At 42.3% G+C, this 24,183-nt stretch overlaps 2 protein-coding genes and 1 long non-coding RNA gene across 10 annotated transcripts in view; 1 reads left to right on the forward strand and 2 right to left on the reverse strand.

Annotated features, from left to right (window-relative positions):
• Positions 1 to 3,690, reverse strand: part of LOC310859548 (complement C3-like) — a 37,415-nt gene extending 33,725 nt beyond the window's left edge. For 5 of the 7 annotated variants that reach the window (XR_014569314.1, XR_014569315.1, XM_083766154.1 and 2 more), the window contains exons 1-2: positions 2,299 to 2,565; positions 1,675 to 1,772 (exon numbers count right to left, since the gene is read on the reverse strand). Coding sequence is in view for 5 of the 7 variants with exons in the window: in XM_083766154.1 (XP_083622280.1) it covers positions 1,675 to 1,772; positions 2,299 to 2,539 (339 nt within the window). In the remaining 2 variants the exon portion in view is untranslated. Of the gene's footprint in view, positions 1 to 1,674; positions 1,773 to 2,298; positions 2,566 to 3,605 lie in introns of those variants that run through there. The other 2 variants (XM_083766152.1, XM_083766155.1) reach the window with 2 other exon arrangements.
• A 2,592-nt stretch (positions 3,691 to 6,282) lies between these two features.
• LOC310859106 lies at positions 6,283 to 7,572 on the forward strand. The gene is made up of 3 exons (XR_014569273.1): positions 6,283 to 6,396; positions 7,297 to 7,380; positions 7,525 to 7,572. It is a non-coding gene; the product is annotated as an uncharacterized lncRNA (long non-coding RNA).
• A 1,165-nt stretch (positions 7,573 to 8,737) lies between these two features.
• Positions 8,738 to 23,508, reverse strand: dennd1c (DENN domain containing 1C). Of its 2 annotated transcripts, XM_083765452.1 has the most exons (23): positions 23,238 to 23,508; positions 22,409 to 22,473; positions 22,107 to 22,150; positions 17,582 to 17,631; positions 17,248 to 17,367; positions 16,994 to 17,063; positions 16,815 to 16,895; positions 16,657 to 16,722; positions 16,106 to 16,159; positions 15,826 to 15,936; positions 15,480 to 15,580; positions 15,148 to 15,193; positions 14,842 to 14,943; positions 14,523 to 14,648; positions 13,710 to 13,814; positions 13,336 to 13,420; positions 13,181 to 13,221; positions 13,034 to 13,084; positions 12,807 to 12,854; positions 11,924 to 12,025; positions 10,917 to 11,002; positions 10,430 to 10,661; positions 8,738 to 9,946 (listed from the first exon to the last, which is right to left on the reverse strand). In XM_083765452.1, the coding sequence occupies exons 1-23, from the start codon at positions 23,252 to 23,254 to the stop codon at positions 8,915 to 8,917; spliced, it is 2,835 nt and encodes a 944-aa protein (XP_083621578.1). In that variant the 5' UTR covers positions 23,255 to 23,508; the 3' UTR covers positions 8,738 to 8,914. The 2 variants fall into 2 exon arrangements, with proteins under 2 accessions (XP_083621578.1, XP_083621579.1); XM_083765453.1 differs by lacking the exon at positions 16,657 to 16,722.
• Positions 23,509 to 24,183: the final 675 nt, after the last annotated feature.

Genomic DNA, 24,183 nt, shown 5'->3' on the forward strand with positions numbered 1-24,183 from the left:
AGAACTTGACCTTTTCTCTTAAGTGCCCAGTTCCGCTTTAGAAGTTACCGCTAGTGTTGCCTCACGTCTAATGCCACGCGTCGTGGCAATGCAATCTCAGTGAGACACACACACAGAAACCGTACATTTTGAATGAAGGCAGACAGCAATTTATCTTTGGCCATTGACCGTGTTGTATCTATGCTGGGCAGGTTGTGTAATGGGTCCATCGCATCACGGAAAGGGAAACTGCGAACACCCACAAAGCTGGGTTGAAAACACAGAAGTGAAGTCAGTGGCGTATCACGGCCATAAAGCACAGGCGTAAACAACCCTTCCACATACTTCGCCTACATTACAGTCTATGACTTGGACAACCGAATCCCGCACAAAGCCATCTGCGCACAAAGTGTGGTCTTCTCAATTGTATATACTGTACTAGTCCTTTGCGGTGCTCCATATAGATGAAATGGAATTGCGTTTGGCTCTCTGTTGATTAAACGACCCTCGACATGTGAATAGAATTTGGCCTATATATGGGGAAATTCCGATTTTACGACCTACGGTTCAAGATGTATAAGGTGAAATATAAAGTGGGCTGTTATAGCGCCACCATGACTGATGTAATTATTTATTACATTAATTTTAATAATTATTATAAACAATCACTGTCCAAGTGTTGCAACTGTAGCCCTTATGGTTTCTGAGAGAAAGATACTTGTGAGTTTTCACATTTTCCCACGTTAAAGGTATATTCAGTGATTTCACTCAAAAAACCTTAGGTTTCGTTTTTGGCTGTGGGACCCAGCCTTTCGTCCAATCAGGATAGAGAGTCAAAAACGAAACCTAAGGTTTTTTGACCCCCAGGGGTTAACTGGGGACAGGGAGGAACTCCTTATATGGCCAGCACACTCTATAGTAGGGAGGATTATCACAACAAAACAAAAAAATAAGTGATATTTGAATTAAGTGAAATCACTGAATATACCTTTAAGTCGATGTGAAAAGTATTGTCTCACTCGGGGGATGAAAACAGGGTGTCTCCTAGCCTTGCTAGGGCTGCCTGAATTGACCAGCTTACTGTTTCTACAGAATACATATGATATTAATATATGGGGTAACCATATATACCACAAACAGCGATACATTTGATAAACTGAAGAAGGAAAATAAATCAGAGGGATCGGTGCGGTCAGTGAGGAGCAGCGACAGTGTTTCAGTCATTCATTCACAGACAGACAGACAGACAGACAGCCAGGCAGGAAACAAAGAGCCACTCTGGTCAGAGGACAGAGAAGTGGCTGCCCTGCCGTGGCTGTGACTAGAACACATATAGTGTCGTACCATGGCCCGGGTACGACACTCAGACTGCAGCTTCTTGATGAAGAGTACAGCGGACATGATTTCAGAAAACAAACTGTATATGAATTCATGAGTGACGTCACGCTGCACAGGACGGCATGTGAAAGATGGGAGGTAACACTTAGACTGTGACTCTAAATGGTTGACGGTTGATAAAAATGTGTTGACCAGAATCAAAAATGATTCCACTAGACATTTTAAGCATATACTGTATAGTCCCTGGAAAATAACAGGGCTCCCCAGTAGCACAGGTCCTGACAGATTTTGACATGCTGACACAAGCTGTATTATGCAGCTGATCATTGAACGAATGTTATGTTGTTCATACTGTACCATAATCTCAATAGAAATGGAGGCAGTTTGGTTAGCATTAGCAGCATCCCTCTCAATGGGCACCATGCCAGGATTCACAGCAAACATCCTGAAATTAACTGAATTTGTCGAGGTGTGTGTGTGTGTGTGTGTGTGTGTGTGTGTGTGTGTGTGTGTGTGTGTGTGTGTGTGTGTGTGTGTGTGTGTGTGTGTGTGTGTGTGTGTGTGTGTCAGACAGACAGACAGAAAGACAGACAGACAGACAGAGAGTTTTGTCAATATTTATCAATCGCTTGTGTGCAAGAAACCCTCCCTGTTTGTTGAATAGTGAACTATAAATGCTATTTTAAAGTCACAATTTGTATTATTATTATTTTTATCACATTTATAATAATAATAACTAACTAACTAACTAGAAAAGTGTGCCTTCAGCCTGGCAGAGACAATAATAGCATCTCACTCTGCATCTCCTATCATAATCTGAAAAGTCAGGGCTTCCAGAAACACCTTTGTGCCCTGTCCCCCAATGCACGCATATTTGTGTAGGCTACATTGTATATAAAACAATAATTTTCCACCTTCTTTGGCATTCATGGCTAAAATGTTATATTTAACAATCTTATAGTAGTATAGTATTGTTCTGACCTTTAGTATTGGGGGTGTAGATGGTCTTATCTGTCTGGATGAAGATGTAACCTGACTGGAAGGAGACCATGACCACCTTCTCCAGCAGCCGTCCAGGGAACTGAGCTTGCAGGTAGACATACTGCTTCATGTTGGGATCCTTCTTAAATGTATCAGATGGGATCTGAAACCAGTACAGGCAGAATACATTGGCTTTACCCCAATTAGATTTGAATGTGACATTCAATTGTGGTATTCCCATTTCTTTACTTTAGTACAGTACCTACAGTATACCACAAATACTCGAGTAAAGTAAAAGTCTAAACTTTTATTGAGTAAAACAAAGTAGCAAAATATTGGCATCACAATATAGTTAATGTTCAAAAACTAAAAGTAGGTGTCAAATGTCAATCCGTTGCGACTTGTGAGCTTGTAGATCGGCTATTTTAAAATAAACAAAGTATAAAATATGGCTATTATGTTTTGCAATATTAATCTAAATCTAATCTAAAGTACCAACTTGTAATAATTTGCCTCTTAGATGTTGTGGAGTAGAAGTATAAAATATTGCTAAGTAAATACTCAAGTTACCGCTAAGTAAAATTACGTCAAAATTGTATTTAAAGGGATAGTTCAGATTTTTTTTAACTTAAGCTGTATGAAATACTTGCCATTAATATAGTGGTTGCAACTGTATTAATTGATTGCCCGATTTTGTGGGGGGCACTGGGGCCACGCATTAAAAGTAAATTAATCCACAAAACTAACGTCATTTGTATGGTATATTCTAAAATATTAGTTCATTTTTGACCCCTCTATCACATGAAAAAAATAGTTCCATGTGATAGAGGGGTCAAAGTTGAACGAAAGTTGCGCTAATATTTTAGAAATAGGTCAATACAAATGACTTTACTTTTGTGAATTAATTTACTTTTACACCCCACAAAATGACCGGAACTACTTAATTAAATATTGACCAAAACCAGAGCAGAACTCCCACCACGGGACTCGGGCAATCAATTAATACAGTTGCGTATTTCATACAGCTTAAGTTTAAAAAATCTGAACTATCCCTTTAAGTACAATATTTTAGTAGAAATACTAATTTAGCCTACTTCCAATTTTGTTGAAACTTATTTTGATTTTGATCTTATGTGTGATAGCAAAATGGCGAATATGGATAATTAGAGAAAACACATTTTCCGTGTGTCTTTTAGCTACAGATTTATTCAGCAGTTCATAATTTTTCGATTTGGAAATTAAAATGTTCAACCACAATAATGACAATTTAAACTTTTTAGAGGGCTTAAAAAGTATTTATATTATACCGTAATATGTCCGATTGCTTGGAAGTTGTTGCCACTGTTAATGGTTACAGCTGTGGACTTCAACAGCCTTGAATTAGCCGGATAGTCCTTCACGTTGATTTCGATGACCTGGTCTCCACCTGTACAATCTTGACACTCCACAAAAATGTTTTCTGGAGATCCTACACGCAGCACGTTAGGAGCAGACATCACCTGCCTGCAGACAGGAAAGGACAATGAGAGAGAGGGGGGGGGGGGGGGGGAGGGGGTGAGAGAAGTTGCTGGTTCGATTCCACGGACTGTGTTTCTATATTCAGGGTGGCGTTGCTGAAAATGAACACTCAGCTATACGTACTATACCCTGGGTAAATAAAGAACAAAAAAGTAAAAAATAAAAAATAAATGATAAATTAGACCTCTATTACACCTTCTAATAGAGAAGTGTGTGCGTGCTTGAGCGAAAGTGGGTCATCATGTCCGTAGATCCATGCCAAAGACCCGAAAATAACCTCTGGCCTCTATACTGCATTTTCATCCTCTTCCAATATCCTTATAGCCCACCAGTTGGCCCCAGCCCAGCCCACGGGTTGAGAATCGATGGTATAAAGGTCAACTCATCAGGTCCTGCATGAACATTGACCACAATGACTAATCCACTGATCATCCAGTATACAAGATCAAAACTATATATATTTCATCATTGTTTTAGCTTTGCTTCTGACCGAATGCCTGTAGTATGTATGTATACTCAGCAAAACATTAAACTAAACATAAAAAACATGTCCCTGAAGGAGGCCATGCACACAATGAACCTGTTATGGACTAATACATTCTAGAACTGTACGGTCATTTCCCTCTTAAATAAACAAATATAAGTAAAGAATGCACCAAAATAATGTTTCTTTTTACACGCGACCCCCAAACATGGGTCAGTTATTCGACCTTATGCTACAGGTCTACTTACAATGGAGATGCATCAGCCAGATAAGAGAGGGTCAGAGAGGCCACACACAGCTGCCATAGTAAAGTCTCCCGCATCCTGCTTGCTGCCTATACTCTGCTGTCAATGTGGACTGAAACCACAGACACTTACTTTTATCCTCTTCACCCATTCCAATCTGCAGGGTTTCCCGTCACTCCCCTCCCCAAATCCTAGCAAACACGCGCACACGCACACACGCACACACACGCACACACACACACACACGCGCGCACACACACACACGCACACACACACACGCACACACACACACACACACACACACACACACAAACACACACACACACACACGTGTTTTCCCAAGCACAGGAAGGTAAATAGCAGAAAATCAATAAGGCAGATAATATAATACATTGCACTTATTGGGGGTCAGAAGTAAAAATCCCTCATTATCATTGTCAAGGATATGGTTAAGGATAAGTTGTCATATACAAAAAATGCCTAATAAAAAAAAAACCTTTCATTTAGAAAAGAGAAGAAAAGAAAAGTCTGACCTGTGTGTGTGTGTGTGTGTGTGTGTGTGTGTGTGTGTGTGTGTGTGTGTGTGTGTGTGTGTGTGTGTGTGTGTGTGTGTGTGTGTGTGTGTGTGTGTGTGTGTGTGTGTGTGTGTGTTATACAGTGCGACTTGGTTGTGTGTTAGGCTGCGCAACAGTGACACTTGGTGGTGAAAATATGCTATTTCCATGCTCAGACGCAGGGACACAGCCAGCCAGGGATACACATAGCTGTCTATAGCAGTGGTTGCAGTTGCACCACTCAAAAAGATACAAAAAACACAAAAACAAAAAATGCACTAACGACCGTATTGATGTTTTGACTATTTACCAGGTCACTGTTTGCACTGTCTGCATAGAGGGAATAGTGCCATTGAGTAACATTTTAGTTGTAGATGAGTTGGCCTATATATTTACACCAGGGGAATATACAGAACTCTGTCTGTCTTTATGACTCATTAAGCTACTAATATAGACTGAAGTAATTAAAGTGAGTCATGTTTGCATGTTTGGAATAACAGCTGAAATGATCAGTATTCCGACATTAACCTGGGGGCCACATTAAGCCCTAGAGCAGGAGTTGAGAGGTAAAAGAAAACAAAAAGAACACAGGTCACAATGAATCACATAATCAAATAAGATAGCTAGCAGCACTGAGTTTGTAACATAAGAATAGATAATGGATGCAGTGTAACTGTGCTTAAAGCACCAAGGACTCTAGCTATTTGAACATGATTACGTTTTGTTTGGTTAGTGATCCTGAATAGGCCACGCCAACTGATCAAACGGTGTCCCAAGAAGACTCACTGTTTTGAGTCAGCAAACATTGCCTTTTACGCTCACACAAGGCCATTTCTCTCTAATTATTAAACCCAGTTCTGTGTAAGTACTTGTGTTCTGTTGTCAATAAAAAACGAACCCATAGAACTAATTAATTAGTTGTTGTTTGTGTGTGTGTGTGTGTGTGTGTGTGTGTGTGTGTGTGTGTGTGTGTGTGTGTGTGTGTGTGTGTGTGTGTGTGTGTGTGTGTGTGTGTGTGTGTGTGTGTGTGTGTGTGTGTGTGTGTGTGTGTGTGTGTGTGTGTGTGTGTGTTACAGAGAGAGAGAGATTTGACACCTAGGCTAGCTCGATAAGCTGATTGGTGCAAGTTGTGCATGTGACCATGGCTATTTGCATATGGACAGGTGAGCGTGCAGGAGAGAAGTGTTTCACCATACTGTATGATTTGGACACACCGATCACTTCACTGGACCATGAGATGTGCCTATAGTCTCCACCACTCATCTTGGTAGACTGCAGCCTATACTATTAATGACAGGTGAGTGACTGGGTTCATTGGAAAAATGCGTTTCTCTGTTGTATTAGCCTGTCCCTTGAAGTATTACACCTGCCGCCATACAATGTTGTATAGCAGGTTAAGCGATGTAACCCATTTGGGTTGAGAACATCTTTAGGAGGAAACTATTGTCTATAAAGACACTAAGCTAGGTTTTAGGAGCTCCTATTGTCGGCGTCGTTGTTTTAAACACGTTTTCTTTCTCATGTTGACGCGCTTGTCAGAACAGTGATATATATTAGCCTACCTGTGCTGCGAGAAGAGAAGAGAAGTCTGATCAAACAGGTGCAACAGGATCGGCGGCATTCCTGCTGCTGCGAGTGCGACGTGCATTCGCCCGTGTCCTGGTGTGGTGTCCATGCCAGGTGATCGCACCGAAGTTATGTATTTAGTGTGGTCATTGACTGTGTAACCTATGTATCCGAGTTTTATTAATATATATAATACGACTATCATCTGCGAGACGTGAGTGCGTGGACGGGCATGATACTAACTAGTCTACTATAGTCTAGCCATGCAGTTTCTTTTCAGTGTTGTTTGAAACGAGGCGTGGTAGAATGATGGCGATTGGATGTGCTCGTTCTGACACAATGGGCCTAAGGATTTGGATAGGTTACCTGAGCCAGTGTACTTATTCAGTAGGCTATATCGAGAGGTCCTATTTCAGCACATAATAGGCTATAAGGTTGCTGCAACATATTGTCTTTACCCGCAGTGATTAATTATACAGTCATTATATTCTAGCTTCGCCTTCATTGTTATGTATTAGGTTAGGGATTTGTTATTTGAACCAAAGTCAGTTTGTGGTTTATTTTTATTTGTTGATCCCATCACTGAAGGAGGAAATATTTGAGTTTAACTATAATGTTCTCTTTTTTTCAGATGCTCACCTGTCACATATTGATGGATGATCTATTGTCACAGATGTGATGATTACTTGGTTTAACTACTTCTGTCCTTCGGGAGGTGAGTTTAGGCTGATGGTGCATAATGGCCTCATTCACTATGCTTGCATGTGTCCATTGTGTTTTAAATTGAACTGAAATGAAGCATACAAGCATACATCATACTGAAACACCTTTTTATTTTCCACCCGTTCCAATTTGACAGCCCGTACCTCCATTTCACCTCCCCTGGGCTTGCTGTGATGCTGTTGCAGGTGTTTCTCCCGTCGACGGTGTCGGTGCTCGTGTCCACGGCACTGTCCCTACTCAGCCTGTCCCTGGTTCTGATGGTGTGTGTCATCCGGAAGAAAAGAAGGCTGGAGGGTGCATACAGGCCCAGTGCCGAGGAGAAAAAACAGACTGGAACAGCAGGATCGGAGCGCCCAGGACTGCCCCTTCCGCTGCCCAAGGAGGAACGCCTCATATGACACAACCCCATGTTCGCGCGGATGCCCGCATCGTTACCACACCTGAACACTGGGCCCTTCCTCGTCCACAGTATAAAGTCCTCAATGAGAAAATCTCAATGTCCATTTTGGTTATTTGTACACTTGACTTTAATTTAACACTGAGGATTTTGCTGTGTGTTTGGAAAGTGGTAAAATGTGTGTAAACTTTTTATTCTGAATGTGGATTCCTCCATTTTTCTTCCCTCATATTCGGTAATACCAGGCTGTGCCATGTTTTACTTTGTGCCATTAACATACTCTTATAGACTCGCCCTTCTGTTTATCTGCACTTCACCTTATGTTCATCTGCATCCAAGATTGTGTAAACATTAACCACTTAAAGAGTAGGCTACAAAAACAATTAAAGCAGACATGTTTTGCTGTACTTGGACTTTCTTTTCTTCCCTAAACCAAGTTTCGTTGGAAAAAATAACTGATCTGTGAGCTTGTAGATCTACTATTTAATTGGCTAATGTTGGCCCCAGAATTTGGATGCTGGGGTAAAAAAAATCGTTATTCAATGTCCAAATACAGTAGGGGGCATGTGATCTTGTGTGCACATCACCCCATATATGAAGTGAAGTATTTTTTATGTTTTTGTACTTGTATAGATGTACTGTATTTATATGTATTTTAAAAAACTTAATATTTTGTATCTAAAAGGCTATTTTCATAATCTGAGGTGTAATAATTATTAAAGAAAAATCATGATTCTGATTATGTTGAAATCTGAATTGATTAAACAAATGTAAGAATGTGTTTACATGACATCTTCTGTGGTCCGTCCAGGAATTTGTGTGGGATTTGCTACCTATAGTGAATAGCCTAAATTCCAAGAGCCAGGTTCAGTATGATTTGGTTAAGTATAAGTCAATTTATTGACTGATGTGATGGGAATGTTTGATTCACTTTGATTCATTCATCATTTTGGTCTCCTATTGAGACCAAAATGATTATTTTTGGTCTCCTATTGATTGTGAATGGCCCCACATTTTATGCAGTGTAATGGTCATCACAAACGGCAATTCATCATCAGTTATTGCATCAAGCAGAAGACGTAAGTGCTTGCTAAATAATTTTCATGATAGTGGCAAGATAACCTGCCAATCAGATGCCGAGCAGTTCTGCCTCAAATCTTTTCTTCAGCTCAGAGACCTTGACAGGTTGCAGGACTTCCTTAGTATTTTCCGACAAGTCATCCTTAACAAATGGGGTGATTGACTCCTTTGAAAGGGAATTCTGCAAATTCTCTCTGCCTCTAGGTATGCTCAGGGTCCTTTCAGATTGAGCCAAGCCGCTGGCCATGGACCTGTTCTCAAGGATTTGCCTGAAGGAGTTGGACTGGAATCGCTTAACAGAAGATACCCTCGGAGGACAGGACATCCGTTCCGGCTCTTGTTCCTCATTTCCCCGCTGTCTGCCATCTCTTTTCTCAACTGAGGAAGGTTTGGAGACTGCAAGGTCAACTGCAAGGTTCTGAGGCTGAGGAGAAACTGTGGTATCCAGGTTGGCTGTGTCATCCTGCCACTGGTGGTGGTCCACCACATCCACACTATTAGGGTGATAGTCATGCTGAGTGTCCCCTGTCCCTCCGATCCTGGATAAAGATCCTATCACCCCCTTATCCTCATTTTGCTCCCTCAGCAGATCATTCTGCCTTTGAACTGCATTCTCTGTTAATCTCCCCGCCTCTGCACTCGCCCTGACCTCCTCACTGCAGCTTATGTCCTCTACCCTGCTGGCCCCCAAACTATCACACTCATACTTCTCAATCTTCCCTTGTACCATGAGCTCTTCAGCACCCACTTTCATGTCCCGCTGTCCTGTCTCCTTCACTTCCTCTGCTATGACTTTCTTACTGTCTGATCTGATGTTCATTTCTTCTTCTTTCCAGTTCATTGGCACCTCCGTTACCTCCTCTCTCTTTCCTTGGACCTCCCCCTCCTCTCTACACTCTCTTGGTCCAGTTTCTTCCAACCAGACTTTCTTCCATTCCAGCAGACTCTCGGGCCCCTCTTCCGGTACGCAGGTGTCAAAACTCAACCAGCCCTCTGTCACTTCTGATTGTAGCCCCTCCTCCAGGTTCCAGCTGTGCAGACTGTCACTCAGACTCTCCTGGCTGGGGGTCACCAGGCTCCTCTGTAAAGTACAAACAGAGTTAATGATGATTCTATCACACCATCGATGAGACCGTTCTTCGGTGCATGCCCTCACGTACACCACCCTCACTATAAATGCTTTAACCCATTCTGACCTGAGATCAGATTCATACGAAGGTTTCCACTGGACACACACTGGTCTGATGAACCCATTCTGACCTGAGATCAGATTCTAAAAATGTCAGTCGTTTTTTTTTTTTTTTTAATAGCAGACCTACAAGCTCGTATCGCGCCACTCGGTGGCGCGATATGAGCTTGTAGATCTGCTATTTTTCAATAGCTAAAGCACGACATGATGCCGACACCAAAATGGGTGCCCGGTCAGAATGGGTTAAAACTTCTCACACATGTGGCCAAATAGTGCAAATAGCAATGTAATATTAATAGACATTTGGCATAATTATATGGCATATCCCACACAGGAAATAATACTGGATTTCAGATATATAAAAAAAAAAAATACCTTTCTGTATGGCAGCTTTGTGATGTAGTCATGGCTGTCGAGTGCAAACAGATCCAGGCTGCGCGTGCCGTACAGCAGGCCGCACTCACGGGAGCTCCGAGAGCTAAGCGTTTCAAAGATCTCTCCCAGCAGGTCCATCTCCTCTGGGTCACACAGCTGGGACTCTTCACCGTCCTCTTCATCCTTTTGGAGGTCAGAATCACACCCAGCCACTGGCCTGCTGGTCACAGCACTGAGATAGACAAAGGACAGACATGCAAGAGCCACAGTCAAGGATATGTTGTGTTATCTGTAGAATATTTTAGGACTTTATAGTTCCCAGAATCTCACACACCAGTCAGCTTATCGAGCTAGCCTAGGTGTCAAATGTCTCTCACACTGTCACACACGTGCGCGCGCACACGCGCGTACGCACACACACACACACACACACACACACACACACACACACACACTCACTCTCCCCCACTGTTTCTCATTTGGTTACCCGTCCCAAGTGTCCTTGCTGTCCTCATCTGTTCTCTGCTCCTCTCTGGAAGCCCTGTGTGTGTGAGCAGGTCGACGGGGACGAGACTAGCATAATGCCACATACAGTAACACAGCAAAGCAAGGCATGGCCACAAATCATCCACCAACATTTATGGTAGATACGTACAGTATAGGCATGGAGATTATACATCAGCATTTGGACATAGAGAGCAATGCAACATGCAGAGCAGGCAGTAACGGACAGAAAACAAAAAAGGAGATGTTACTTCAACCAGTTATTCCTATTAAAAGAAACGTTTTTGAAAATCTGTGAACACGTTAAATGCTAAAAGCAGCGATGCCGGGGTTAATTAAAGGGGTTAATCTCTTACAATATGTTATTATCACCACTGAGGACTTTACTGTGTACTGTACACAGGATGTTCAGCTGCATGTGTTACACGGTCAGATGGGCGGGTGGGCGGGCGCATGCATTTTCAGAGTATGTTTATTAATCAATTTCGAACCGGCTTGGTCAATGAACTAAAGTAGTACACTTAAAATTCCCTCTTTATCTGTATCTCAATGAAAACAAAGATTTTTTCCTTTTTCTTTTACATGAAGTTATATTCATAAAAGGGTCACTTGCAACATTCTGCCAGACAGCCCACCAGTGGGCCCCAGCACAGCCTCACAGGGAGGCTGTGCTGGGGCTCTCACCCAGAGGCGTATCTACAGTAAGGATGAGGACAGGTGTCAGCCTGTCAAATCTTCTGCCATTTCAGGACAAAAACAAGACCTGAGAACTATTAGTGGACAGCGGATTGGCCCTCAATCACCCATTCGAATGCAAAGGCATGCCTTTCAGCCTTTGTATATGCTACTGTCTGGAAGGTATATCTCTTTGAAAACCTTTAGTGCTGCTGATTGTGCGCGGGGGGACGACAATTAACACATTTTGCCTGCCCAAAATGTCATTCTTGCCTGCCCAAAAATGTAATTCCTTTGAAACGCCACTGCTCTCACCATTCCAAAGTGTTGTGTGATTGGCAGGCGGTTCTGCAGACCGTCTGACCGGTGGAATTTTACTGACCCACCCCTCTGAAGTGCGGGTGTTTCACAGTGGTCCTGCATGACACACACACACACACACACACATGTGCGCGCGCACACACACACACACGCACGCACGCACGCACGCACGCACGCATGCACACACACACACACACACACACACACACACACACACACACACACACACACACACACACACACACACACACACACACACAATGTAATGACATCTCAACCACGGCAGAAGTTGCATCTACTATGGCTGGGTGATAAGATCAATATCACGATTAATGGACGATTATACAAAAGAAAGGGGGTGGGGTGGTAGCCAAACTACAGTCTCTGTTCAATGATAGATTTAACCCATTCTGATCTGAGATCAGATTCATACGAGGTTTCCGCCGGACACACACTGGTCTGATGAACCCATTCTGACCTGAGATCAGATTCTAAAAAAATTCAGTCGTTCTTCGATTTTTCAAAAAATAGCAGACCTACAAGCTCGTATCGCGCCACTCGGTGGCGCGATATGAGCTTGTAGATCTGCTATTTTTCAATAGCTAAAGCATAACATGATGCCGACACCAAAATGGGTGCCCGTTCAGAATGGGTTAAGGTCTATTCACAAGAAATCTTAAAAGCCAACCTACAATGTGTTGCAGGCTCATTTTGCAATCAGTGAAAAAATGTAACATGTTTTTGCCTATAATGACATTCCCAAAGTAGGGACGCCATGTTTGAAGTGGTTAATGTAACCCTGATAATGTACATTATGCACTTTGTGGATAAATGAACATTGAGGGCATGCCCAGCACACATATAGTTTTGCACACACCTTGTGTAACAGCAGGTTCTTTAATCCACGTTTGGTGAAACCTTTGGCCTTGAAGAGATTAATAGGATTATCAAACAAGTTGCTTTTGGGATATAGGCTAGGTAGCCTCCGATCACACACATAAATGTCCCAACAAAGAATGCACAGTACACACACACACACTAATTGAATTTAATGTATTGTGTTTTACATTTTGTAATTCTGTTTTGTTTTGTATTTGTATTTACCGTCATGTTGGCCTTGGATTTCATATTGAGGATGAGTGCGCCTCCTCCTTTCTGCATAAAATGCAAATGCATCCGTGTCATCTTCCTTTCAATTCCCACATTCGAGTTACATGTTAAAATATTTCAGTTGTAGTGACTCGCTGTTACCTTTAGGTTACCTACAAGCTGCTTGTAAGATGCGTTGCCCCCTAGTGACAGACAGGAGATAAAGGAATTGAGTTGAAAGGTTCAAAAGGTCAAACATGAGACCTTTGACTTTACAGTCCATGCTGGAGACATGAAAAAGACAGACACGCACGCACCTGTTCTACACTGTTGAATTTCTTCTTCAAAGAGGTCATCTGGTTCTTCTCCCTTGTTCAGAAGCTCCAGACGTTCATCAATGAACTGAAAATGTATGTTCTGTCATCAGGAAACTAGTAAAAGTGTCTTGTAATACTAGGGTATTTAGGTGTATCTGGTGTTTCACATGAACCTCCAAAAGTCTATAACAAAAAGTAAAAAATCTGTCCAAAAATGTATATGGTATTTAGAAAATGATTTAGAAAAACAATTGAAGATATAATTTAGTTCCAAACCATTTAAAAAAAAAATCTTTAAAATTATACTTTTGGCCATTTTTGTTTTGGGGTGAGGATACCCAACTTGTCCTGCAGAGGGCAGTAGTGTAGCGTACCTGTTTGAAGAACTGCAAATGCACAGCTCCCTGTAGGAACTGTGTCATAGCGGGAGACTTGTGGAGCAGAAACAGCTCTTCACTAAAGCACTTCTCACTCTCCTCCTGATCAGAGAGACGGAGAGAGAGAGTAGAGTGAGTTCATCACCAATATTTAAACAGTGGTGTTAATAATAATAATTAAGTATATTTACTACAATTCTGAGGTGCTTTTAATACTTCCACTATCCACCACATCTCAGAGGCAAATTAATTGATAAATGAATTGTCATAGGCTAAGAAGCTATATACCCAGCAGCACAAGAAGTAGGCAAATGTACAATAACAAAGTGATGAACACGTTACAAAGTTGCAAATAGTATATACATTTGGTACTTTATTGTGATACCAAATACATTTCTACTTTTCCTCGAGTACATTTTTTATTATTGTGTTATTGCTGGATTAAATCAGAGTACTTCTTCTACCACTGGACATATATTATCTATAGTAAAACGAGCTGTATGAAGAGGTCAGGTGCACTCATTAACCCATTCTGACCGGGCACCCATTTTGGTGTCAGCATCATGTTATGCTTTAGCTATTTAAAAATAGCAGATCTACAAGCTCATATCGCGCCACCGAGTGGCGCGATACGAGCTTGTAGGTCTGCTATTTTTGAAAAATCGAAGAGCGACTGACATTTTGGGAATCTGATCTCAGGTCAGAATGGGTTCATCAGACCAGTGTGTGTCCGGCGGAAACCTCGTATGAATCTGATCTCAGGTCAGAATGGGTTTATGTAGGGGCAGTGTCAGGGATGTTTAGTTTGACCTGTGCGTCTTGCAGGGCATCCTTATAACCACCGAACAGCTTGGCCTGAGCTCTGAGAAAGGCCTTGGCAACGCCGCAGCCTGCAGCCGCAGTCTGACGCTTCAGGTGTGCCTTCAGCCCCGACATCTGAAGACACAACAACAGGGAGTCATGTGACACTGGTGTTATCTCACCGATAGGGCACCAAGTCTGACAGACCACTGCTGGTGTGAAGCGTTAGGGGATTTTCAATTATTTGAAGGTTTGAGGGCAATGTTTGAAATGAATACAGCTATTTGTATTTATTTGGCAGGTTGCAAAGTTGGTGCCATTTCATTACCACGTCTGTAGGTATCCTCTTCAGGTCATCAAAGGGATTCTCAAGAGTGTTTGTGTCAACATTTAGAATGACAACTTCCTCCAATCCGCGACTCCTCACCTTCTGTCATAGGACCAGATTTAACGTGCTTACAAGTTTACACTCCCATCACACTGTAAACAATACAGCAAGTGCTGTAGACACTATGACACTATGACACTTGAGTGGCCAACAAAACTGTGTCATAGAAATAACTGTGTGCTAACATGTCAATGATCAATAGTCAGAGGATGGTTGAATTACTTGTAATTATCAGCAGCATCTTACCTCACTGAGACTCGCATGAACCCCGATGAGGTAAGGCATCGGCGCACTACAAAGTGATGAATACACAATAGAGGGTATATGCACATGACATCATCATCATACCCGGAAGTTGCGCGGGAACGCCTACTGAGTGCCAAAAAACTACTTTCTGGCCTTGACAGCCCCATACATCCAAACAGAAAAGTCCCATCTGATTGCATTAAACGATGTAAAAAAGGACGTATGTATAGTATGTACAGTCTATAATAAATATAAAATGACATGTGCAGTCCATCAATACATAGTGAATGTATACTTATACATGTATCAACTGTGATATGGCTAGTTCTCACCAGCAGTAGTCCAGTAGATGTGGGGGAAGCACAGGGATGAAGATGTGTTGCCAGTACATGGGATAGAGCACACCACTGAGTGCATGGACACAAGCTGTCAACTACAAACACAACATGGAGGGGATTAAGACACACTGAACACGCTCTCTCTCTCTCTCTCTGTGTGTGTGTGTGTGTGTGTGTGTGTGTGTGTGTGTGTGTGTGTGTGTGTGTGTGTGTGTGTGTGTGTGTGTGTGTGTGTGTGTGTGTGTGTGTGTGTGTGTGTGTGTGTGTGTGTGTGTGTGTGTGTGTGTGTGTGTGCGCGTGTGCATATGTGTGCCTGCCTGCAAGCATGCATGCATCTTACAGTGCTTAGTTTGCTGGCAAAGAGCAGGACTCGTCTCTCAAACAGCATGCTGGCATAGAGCTGGAGCAGGTTCCCCACGTCTACTGCTACAATCAACTCTGTAAGATTCCTCTGTCACACACACACACACACACACACACACACACACACACACACACACACACACACACACACACACACACACACACACACACAATAAATCGAGCAAATGGGAATAGCATATAGCCTACCATAGTGTAGCAAATCAAAATACAACATTTTAGTTAGTAAATATACCAACACTCTCAGGGATGGAGGGCAGACTTCTGGGGTCTGGAGCAATGAAATAAGGAACCTGCAAGAAGGACAGACAAGACAGCTTTTACATCCAGCTTTTAAACATTCACAGAAAGTGATCTGGCTTCACTAGGGTGAGTTTTCAGCCCTTTCGGTCTCAGTGTCTCTAGCAATGCACAAACACACTGGTCTACTCTAATCAACACAGGTTCCAAATATTACTCAAGACAGCAAAACAGAAAGCCTACATGAGGATGTCGATTTGACACCGCACAAAACACATCTTTGTCAGGCAGACCAGGAATCAAATGCCTCAGCACATACTGTACTTTTGATTTAGTGGTTATAGGCAACTAATACATATATATAACAGTTCACATGCACTAAAAAGTTAGTTAAATATTAGCATGTTCACAGGAGCTCGTTTCTGGAGCTCAATGGTTAGGACAGAAGTGTAAGTATAGACAAGGTTTTAGTCAAGTCACAGTGGATATTGTCCGGTATCCTGGCTTTGGGTATGTTAGTCCAGACTGAGTTAGGCTGTCTGGAACTCACCCAGTCCTGTCCATCTGCGGCGTGTGCAGGCCAGGACACCTCTGTGCCGACCAATAGCTGCTTCCCCTCAGAAAGAAAACCACAACACGCTAACCATTTCAGAGCACCGGTCAAATAATGGACAGTAGCTGTCTTTGCTTTGTTTTACCTAAACCTACCATTTGTAGAGTGATGGAGCCTTCAGGCAATGGCATGGGCTGCTTATAGAGGGAAGCCAGCAGCTCCCTCATCTCATTGGTCTGTAGGAGAGTACAGGGTTAATGACCAAGGATACTCATACAAGAAGACTAGATAGAATGTAGGCAGACAACAGAACAACAGAAAGATACACACCCACCTGTCCTTTTGTACGGTAATCAGCCAAGTTGTTGAGAAGTTTGTAAAATACCTCAAACCATGGAAGATAGCTGTAACCAAATTTATAATGTTTTTTAAATAGTCAATATTTATCTCTCTCTTACACACACGCACGCACGCACGCACACACACACACACACACACACACACACACACACACACACACACACACACACACACACACACACACACACACACACACACACACACACACACACACACACACACACGTACCTGAGGATGCAGAGGCACGTCTGTGTGTTGTTGTTGAGGCGGCAGAAGCCAAAGCGCTGGCATCCCTCCAGGTCTGTCAGTACAAAGCAGAAGTGCTGCACTGCCATTCTGTCCCTCACTCTGATGGATGGATGGATGGATGGATGGATGGATGGATGGATGGATGGATGGATGGATGGATGGATAAACGGACGGACGGACGGACAGACGGACGGACAGACAGACGAGCAGACAGATAGGCAGAAAGTAAAATATTAAGATTGTCAAAGAGCAAGATAAATACATTGATAGTGGGGTAAATAGAGCTGTTATGATCATGGTAGATCTGACCCACCTTTGTATGTCATAAGGGAAACAGAATCTGGGCAACTCTTCTCGGGACTCCTAGGGAGTAGGAGAGAAGGACATGTGGAAGACAGCAGATACTGTGCGCTAAGCTGTTAACACATCAAATGCGTGAAACGTATCCATACGCTTTTTATATCTCGACCACGGTATGCGCATAGCGTATCTATACGTTTTTATGTTTTTTTTTATTGATTACTGTACTTCATCTTTATACGCGCCCAGACAACATAGAAAGTAACACCGATCGGCTCTACAAAGATCCGGTATGTGATCCGGGAGTATATAAACCAAGAATAATCTGCAACGATCGGCATTTCATAACATTTGCAATACACACACGGAGTCATGGACAGATGCACGAAACGAATGACATTATCGAGGGACCGCCATGATCAACTGGCCGCTTTACATGTCTTTTGTTGAAGATCGCCATAGCATCTTCGCCAGCCAATGCAGCCATCACTATCGGCTGTGTGATTTTAATCTTTTTATTCATTATAATTGCAGTGATAAGACCGCAATGAAGGCGTCTGGCGTCTGCGTCTGCGGAAGCCAGAGTTGTCATTTTGTTGATATCACAGCCGGGCTTAGCGTCTCTCTCGATACCGTGGATGAAGCTCTTTTCCATTGCTGATCGCTCCTATACGTGCTTCTTTGCCCAAACATGTCCAGACATGTCAACCACTAAACTCACCGATCCAGTAACGCGTCTCACCGTTATACTATCGTTCTGAAACGATCGGTGGAAGGTAGCCTACACTGATCAAGACTTTTGTTGCCCCCAGCTGTTACTTCGATTGAGACAATGATCAGATATGTGCGCATAATCATCATCATCATGAAGTTATCATCATAGCGAGTTATAAAGGTTTAAAGTCACAGAGATTGACAGGCAGATATAAAAATAAACATAAATAAATTATTATCATATACATACTACACACTGGATGAAAGCCCTAAATGTCTACTTTTAGGAGGAAAACAAATACACATTGATCCCATGTACAGTTTGTCAGTAGGCTATTGAATCCAGTTGTTCACAAAATAAGGCCTATAGCGACATGTACATACTAGCCTATATACTGTATGAAACAGAAGACTCTCTGCTTTCATAAGAAAAAAACGAATACTGTAATAATAATAAAAATCACACCCCTGTGAAGTGAGCAGTGCAACATTGCACTGCTCACTTCACAGGGGTGTGATTTTTATTATTATTACAGTATTCGTCACACCCCTGTGAAGTGAGCAGTGCAATGTTGTGCAACATTGCACTGCTCACATCACAGGGGTGTGATGATGTCTGTCAACTTCAACCTTCCATATCTCTGCTGTTTTTTCAAGCGAGCAGCGTGCAGGCAAAAGCAGGTGTTAGAAAAATAGTGTGGTACGAGGTGTATTTCCGTAGGATCTTTTTGCTAAAAGTGATTTATTTTGCTTTTTTGGCTTTCATAGGGACCAAACTGTCAGAAAATGATGGGGTTCAAATTTTCCCGACCCCCACCCCTTATTTGGGGGGTCATATATTTTGGGACCTCCCATAATAGTACGCCAGACAATAATGTCTGATTTTCATAATATTAGGGTTGTTTTATAGGTTTTTAAATACTCTGAGTTGATTTCTTACACTTTGAAAGTAGCCAGAATAATCTTTTCTGACTTTTGGTTGGGGTCTTTCTTCACCCGGGGCCCCCCGGACTCATCTCAGTACTCATTACATTCCTCGCTCTGCTCCTGTTCCAGAACAATGTCAAATTAGACAATAATTTAAACATTAAAAGTTTTTGTAGCTGGGCACTGATTACAAAAATGAGTACAGGTAGTAGTTAATACCAGGGGTCTTCCACAGGGGGCCGGGACTAGTTTTGCCCTATTCTTGCACCCATATATGTGATTTGCAAGTATTTCGAATAGTATTAGAATATCTTGCATTTATGTAAAGTACTTTGATAGTTTATTAATATTCTACCATTATTGTTGACAGATGTTACTGTAGGGAATAAAAGTATTGCAACTTCTCACTTTGGGCACGCAGAACGTGTCCATTTATTTCACACACTGCACTCACACTAACAACACAGCACACACACCTATCTTCTTAAAGAGCCCATGGTCAATTATGCCTACAATACATTATTTGCAGGATCTATTCATCTTCGTCATCATCATCTTGAATGTCCTCCCTAATAGTGTTGACACCATAGCATTTGCAGAGAGTGCAAGGCAGGTTGTTTGAGCAGCTGCACCGTCCCTTGCAACCTGCTTTGCAACCACAAGTACTGCCTTTGGAGCAGGGAGGGCAAGACACCTGACTGGAACATACCCTCCACTATCTGAATTCCATCCATTTTGTTCGATTGGTGGAAGCTCAGGGCAATTTGTCAGGTATGATGAATGACTTATCCCGCATTGTGACGTAGTTGGCACAGAGGATATGTGGTAGCAGTGCAGCACGAGTTGGAGGTAGCATCTCACCCTCCAAGTTCTTTGACCGAAATAGTTCCCATCTAGTAATAGCAAGGTTGTTGGACCTTTTTGGACTGTAAACACTGCATGCAAAATGTTCCAATGGTGAGGAAAGCTTGCCGTTAACAAGCTCAGGAGGAATAGAACCCATTCCAAGGTCCTTGAAGCAGTTAATGGCATGATCATCATCATCAAGCCTCAAGTAGGCATTGACCCATGTCTTCTTGGAGATTCCAACAAAATTTCCTCCCCAGTCAGCACCAGAAAAATTGTGCAGGCCCAGGAAGCTTGTGTAGGCCCAGGAAGAATGTAATCTTTTGCCCCATCTGACACAAGCGATGATGAAACCAGACTCTTCAATGGTGTGTTCTCTTTGAACAGATTGCCTCCACAGTGCAACTCAATCAATTTACATTGCTTGAGAGCATTTTCTCTTGACCTCAATGCAATCTCTCCTGAGAGCTGATAATGTTCTTTCCTTGAAGACCTGGAAGCTTTTGGGAAGCTGTTGAGGTACTGATTACAGCTCAGTGGCCTTATGGTTAGAGTGTCCGCCCTGAGACTGGGAGGTCGGGGTTCGATCCCCGGCGGGGTCATACCAAAGACTCTAAAAATGGGACCCAGTGCCTCCCTGCTTGACACTCAGCATCAAGGGTTGGATTGGGGGTAAGTCCCTGTGACATACTAGCATCATGTCCAGGGGGTGTACTTGTACATCAAGCTGCCTCACGCTACAGAAACAGGAGATAGGCTCCTGCCCTATGGGCCTCATGGCTCGGCAAGGCAAGGTACTGATTCACTAGACCAGAAAGATGAGGTGTGGTAGTGACTAGTCGGTCCAGACTCCAGAGCTGCTTCATCTCTACTGAGTCCAACCATCCCACCATGTCCCTTTAGCTTCTTGATTTCCTGCTCAAGGGCTTGATCTGTGAAGAGATGAGTGAACGGTATCTCTGACTTTGCCACCACAAATTCACCTGACTTCAGTGCGTTCCATGTTTCTGGGTCATCCTGTTCAAGAGCGTTCATTTGGGCAAGATAGACTGGCATCAGTCGAGCATATTTAAGGAGATCACGAGCAAAGAAATACTTGATGATGACAAGTAGCCCTCCCAGTCACCTGACCGACAACAGAAAGACAAAGAGAAAAGAGAAAGACAGCAGCAGCCTGTCTGATCTTGACTGATCTTTATTTAGAAGAAATATTTGCTACACTTGGGTCTGAGGCACCTTACTTTGAAAATAGCTGATCTACAAGCTCAAACTACAACCTTGTAGATCAGCTGGTATTGGCTACTACTATTTTTTTATATCAGAGCCCAGCTACAAATACTTTTATGCTTCATTTATGATCTAATTTGACAATATTCTGGAGCAGAGCAAGGAATGTAATGAGAACTGGGATAGGCCCATGGGTCAGTCCGGGAGGTCCCTAGTGAGGAAACACCCCTACCAAAAGTCCAAAAAGATTCTTCTGACCACTTTAAAAGTTTAAGAAATCAACTGTTTTAAAACATAAAAAACTATTCTAATATTATGAAAATCGGACATTAACTGGCTGGCATACTGTTCTGGGAGGTCACAAATAGATGACCCCCCCAGAAACGGGGTGGGGGTCGGGAACATTTGAACCACATCATTTTCTCATAGTTTGGACTCTATAGAACCAAGATCTGCAAAAAAAACAATTTTAGCACAAAAGTCCTACGGGAGCTGTTTTTTTGACGCCTCGTACCACACTAAAAGGTCAATATCTCCAGAATGGAAGATGGTAAAATCATGATATTTTTTAAATTGAAGTGGACAAGTTAGGCTTTCTTTTGATTTATGCGGTGTGATCCTCGCTATAAGAGGCCCCTCGCTGTGGGCCCCGAAAAAGTTCAAAAGTCCAATGTTAATCGCTCAGCACCACCAAGCCTGAGCAAATAGAAAACTCTAGCAATCAATGTGTTAATGCTCACTTCATAAGTGCCATCATGCAAATGAGATATCTGCAAATATGAAATAATATGGTGCAGGGATGTAGATGCTGATGTGTAGTGTACCTCATCACTGAAGTCCTCTGGAAACTGAAATGAAAGGCCTGGATCTGTGAAGAAGATGAATGCACAATTGCAATCACGTTCACTCCAGTTCTTCTCCTTCAAACAACACCCTGTACTTTAAAAAGGACCAGCCGGTTTTTACATGGCGGCCTCTTCAAATACAAGTGTTTACACGTGGTGAGAGGAAGTATATAAGCACTCTCCTCAGCAGAAATATATTACCTTTTATAATCACATACCTGAATTAAAAAGCAAAAGTTCATAAACATTTTTCAGATATTTGTATTATATAAAGGCCTCACCTTTTTCTCTGGTAATAGGGCAAGTTGCTTCAAAGAACCAGTTGAACGTTCGGTCTGGGTTTTCTCTGAGAAAGGGCATTTTGGCATTCAATTTGAGATGTCCCACTGGAAAGAATTCTACAGTACCTCACTGATCTGTACTTCACTTTGTTGTGTTATCTTATTTCTTCTGTGGTCCATTTGATTTAGTTCTGATGTGTAATTCCTACTCATTAGTTTTTCTGTGAAGTTTTTTATTTCATTTCTTTATCACACTGGTCACCTTGTACTGTAAGCCAGAATTCTTGTATTGCTCTTATTTAACTTTTAATATGTTAATTTATGACCTCTTCCACTGAGGAAAGGATTCCAAATAAGCCTATTGCTTCTTCCCTTTCTTGCACAAAAACCTGTTGTTTCTATTTTATATTGCAACGTGCTAACTAACAAACTACACCCTATTATTCCAACAATATTATGTAGTTTCTTAAAGAAATATTTTAACGGCAAATAAATGTGGTGCAGAGGGGAACAAATGGTGGGAGCTTGGGGAACACATATAGACCTGTAGGGGACCCTGGTCATACCGGTATATGGTTTTAAGTTGTTATGAACAAAAGGCAAACACTGTACTTTCATGACAGCTATAGAGAGGGTGCCTCAGGGTGGCTTGAACTCAGCTTTGAACAAGACATAGGCTACCATTTCATTGTACATGGCGATTCTGTCAAAAATAATAGCAGAGAGACACTTCCTGTGCAGCTGCAAGAGGAAGTATTGAAACCCACAAGAACATAGAAAAGAGCAGAGAGAGGATGGAGAGTTTGAGAAAATTAGCCATTACACTTACTTTAGTCTGGAGCCCATGCTGCTAGTACACCTCTGTGCCCATGTGGATGGACAGCAAGCAGGACAACATCAACAGGTGTGTTGGAGGGGCAACGTCGTTCTAATCAGCAGACAATACAGATAAACCCACAAATACACACAGTCTGCACACTCGCTGCGCTACACTGAGCACAACACTTCCTGATTGATGTGTGCATGCATAGGTGCCTGTGTGCAGTCTGACGTATGTCTGTGGCTAAGTCTGTCTGTCCTCTTCAACTATCAGCACATTCATTTCCATTCTTTTCCCTCCACACATTGTGAGGTCTGTCTTTTTGTCATAGCTCCAGTCCCGTCATCTGACCTAGAAATGTCTCATATATATGAGGCTACTGGACACAATAAAATCCTGAGTTGGACATTCTAGGAGTTGTTACCACATTGACCCTGGTCCATTTGGTTACATTTGTACATTCATGAGTTACATCAACACTGGGCGCACGCACGCACACACGCGCACACACACACACACACACACACACACACACACACACACACACACACACACACACACACACACACACACACAGGACTATGCATGTATGATGCACAGAGACAAATATCTGACTGTTACTAGTACTACAAATAGAGGAAGTTATTTGCAGGAATAGACTTCCTTTTCACTGACATCACTGGGCTTTGCATAAAGTAATTTGCCATTTCTGTCTCCCATATACAGTAGTATCTCTACAACACAATTTATATTATTTTTCTTTTATGTTTTTGTGAGGCCATGCAGTAATTTCACTTAGAAAAGAAAGTGGTTGATAAAAACAAAACCACTGTCAAGAAACCGTTTTGAATGTATTACTAATGACATGCGTGTGTTTCACAATAGGAACACTGTACACTTCCATTTTTGGGTGTCGTTTCCCTTTTAGTGGTAGTTAAAGGACGACTTCACCTAT

This window comes from Protomyctophum parallelum, assembly GCF_964188405.1.
Source record: "Protomyctophum parallelum genome assembly, chromosome: 5".
Classification (NCBI taxonomy): Eukaryota; Metazoa; Chordata; class Actinopteri; order Myctophiformes; family Myctophidae; genus Protomyctophum; species Protomyctophum parallelum.

Excerpts from the sequence above, each read along its gene's own strand:
- dennd1c (XM_083765452.1), bottom strand. Across the intron at positions 15,581-15,825 it reads TTGCCAGCAAACTAAGCACT|TTGACAGCTTGTGTCCATGC; the intron begins GTAAGATGCATG and ends TTGTGTTTGTAG. Across the intron at positions 13,815-14,522 it reads ATGCCCTGCAAGACGCACAG|GAGGAGAGTGAGAAGTGCTT; the intron begins GTCAAACTAAAC and ends CTCTCTGATCAG.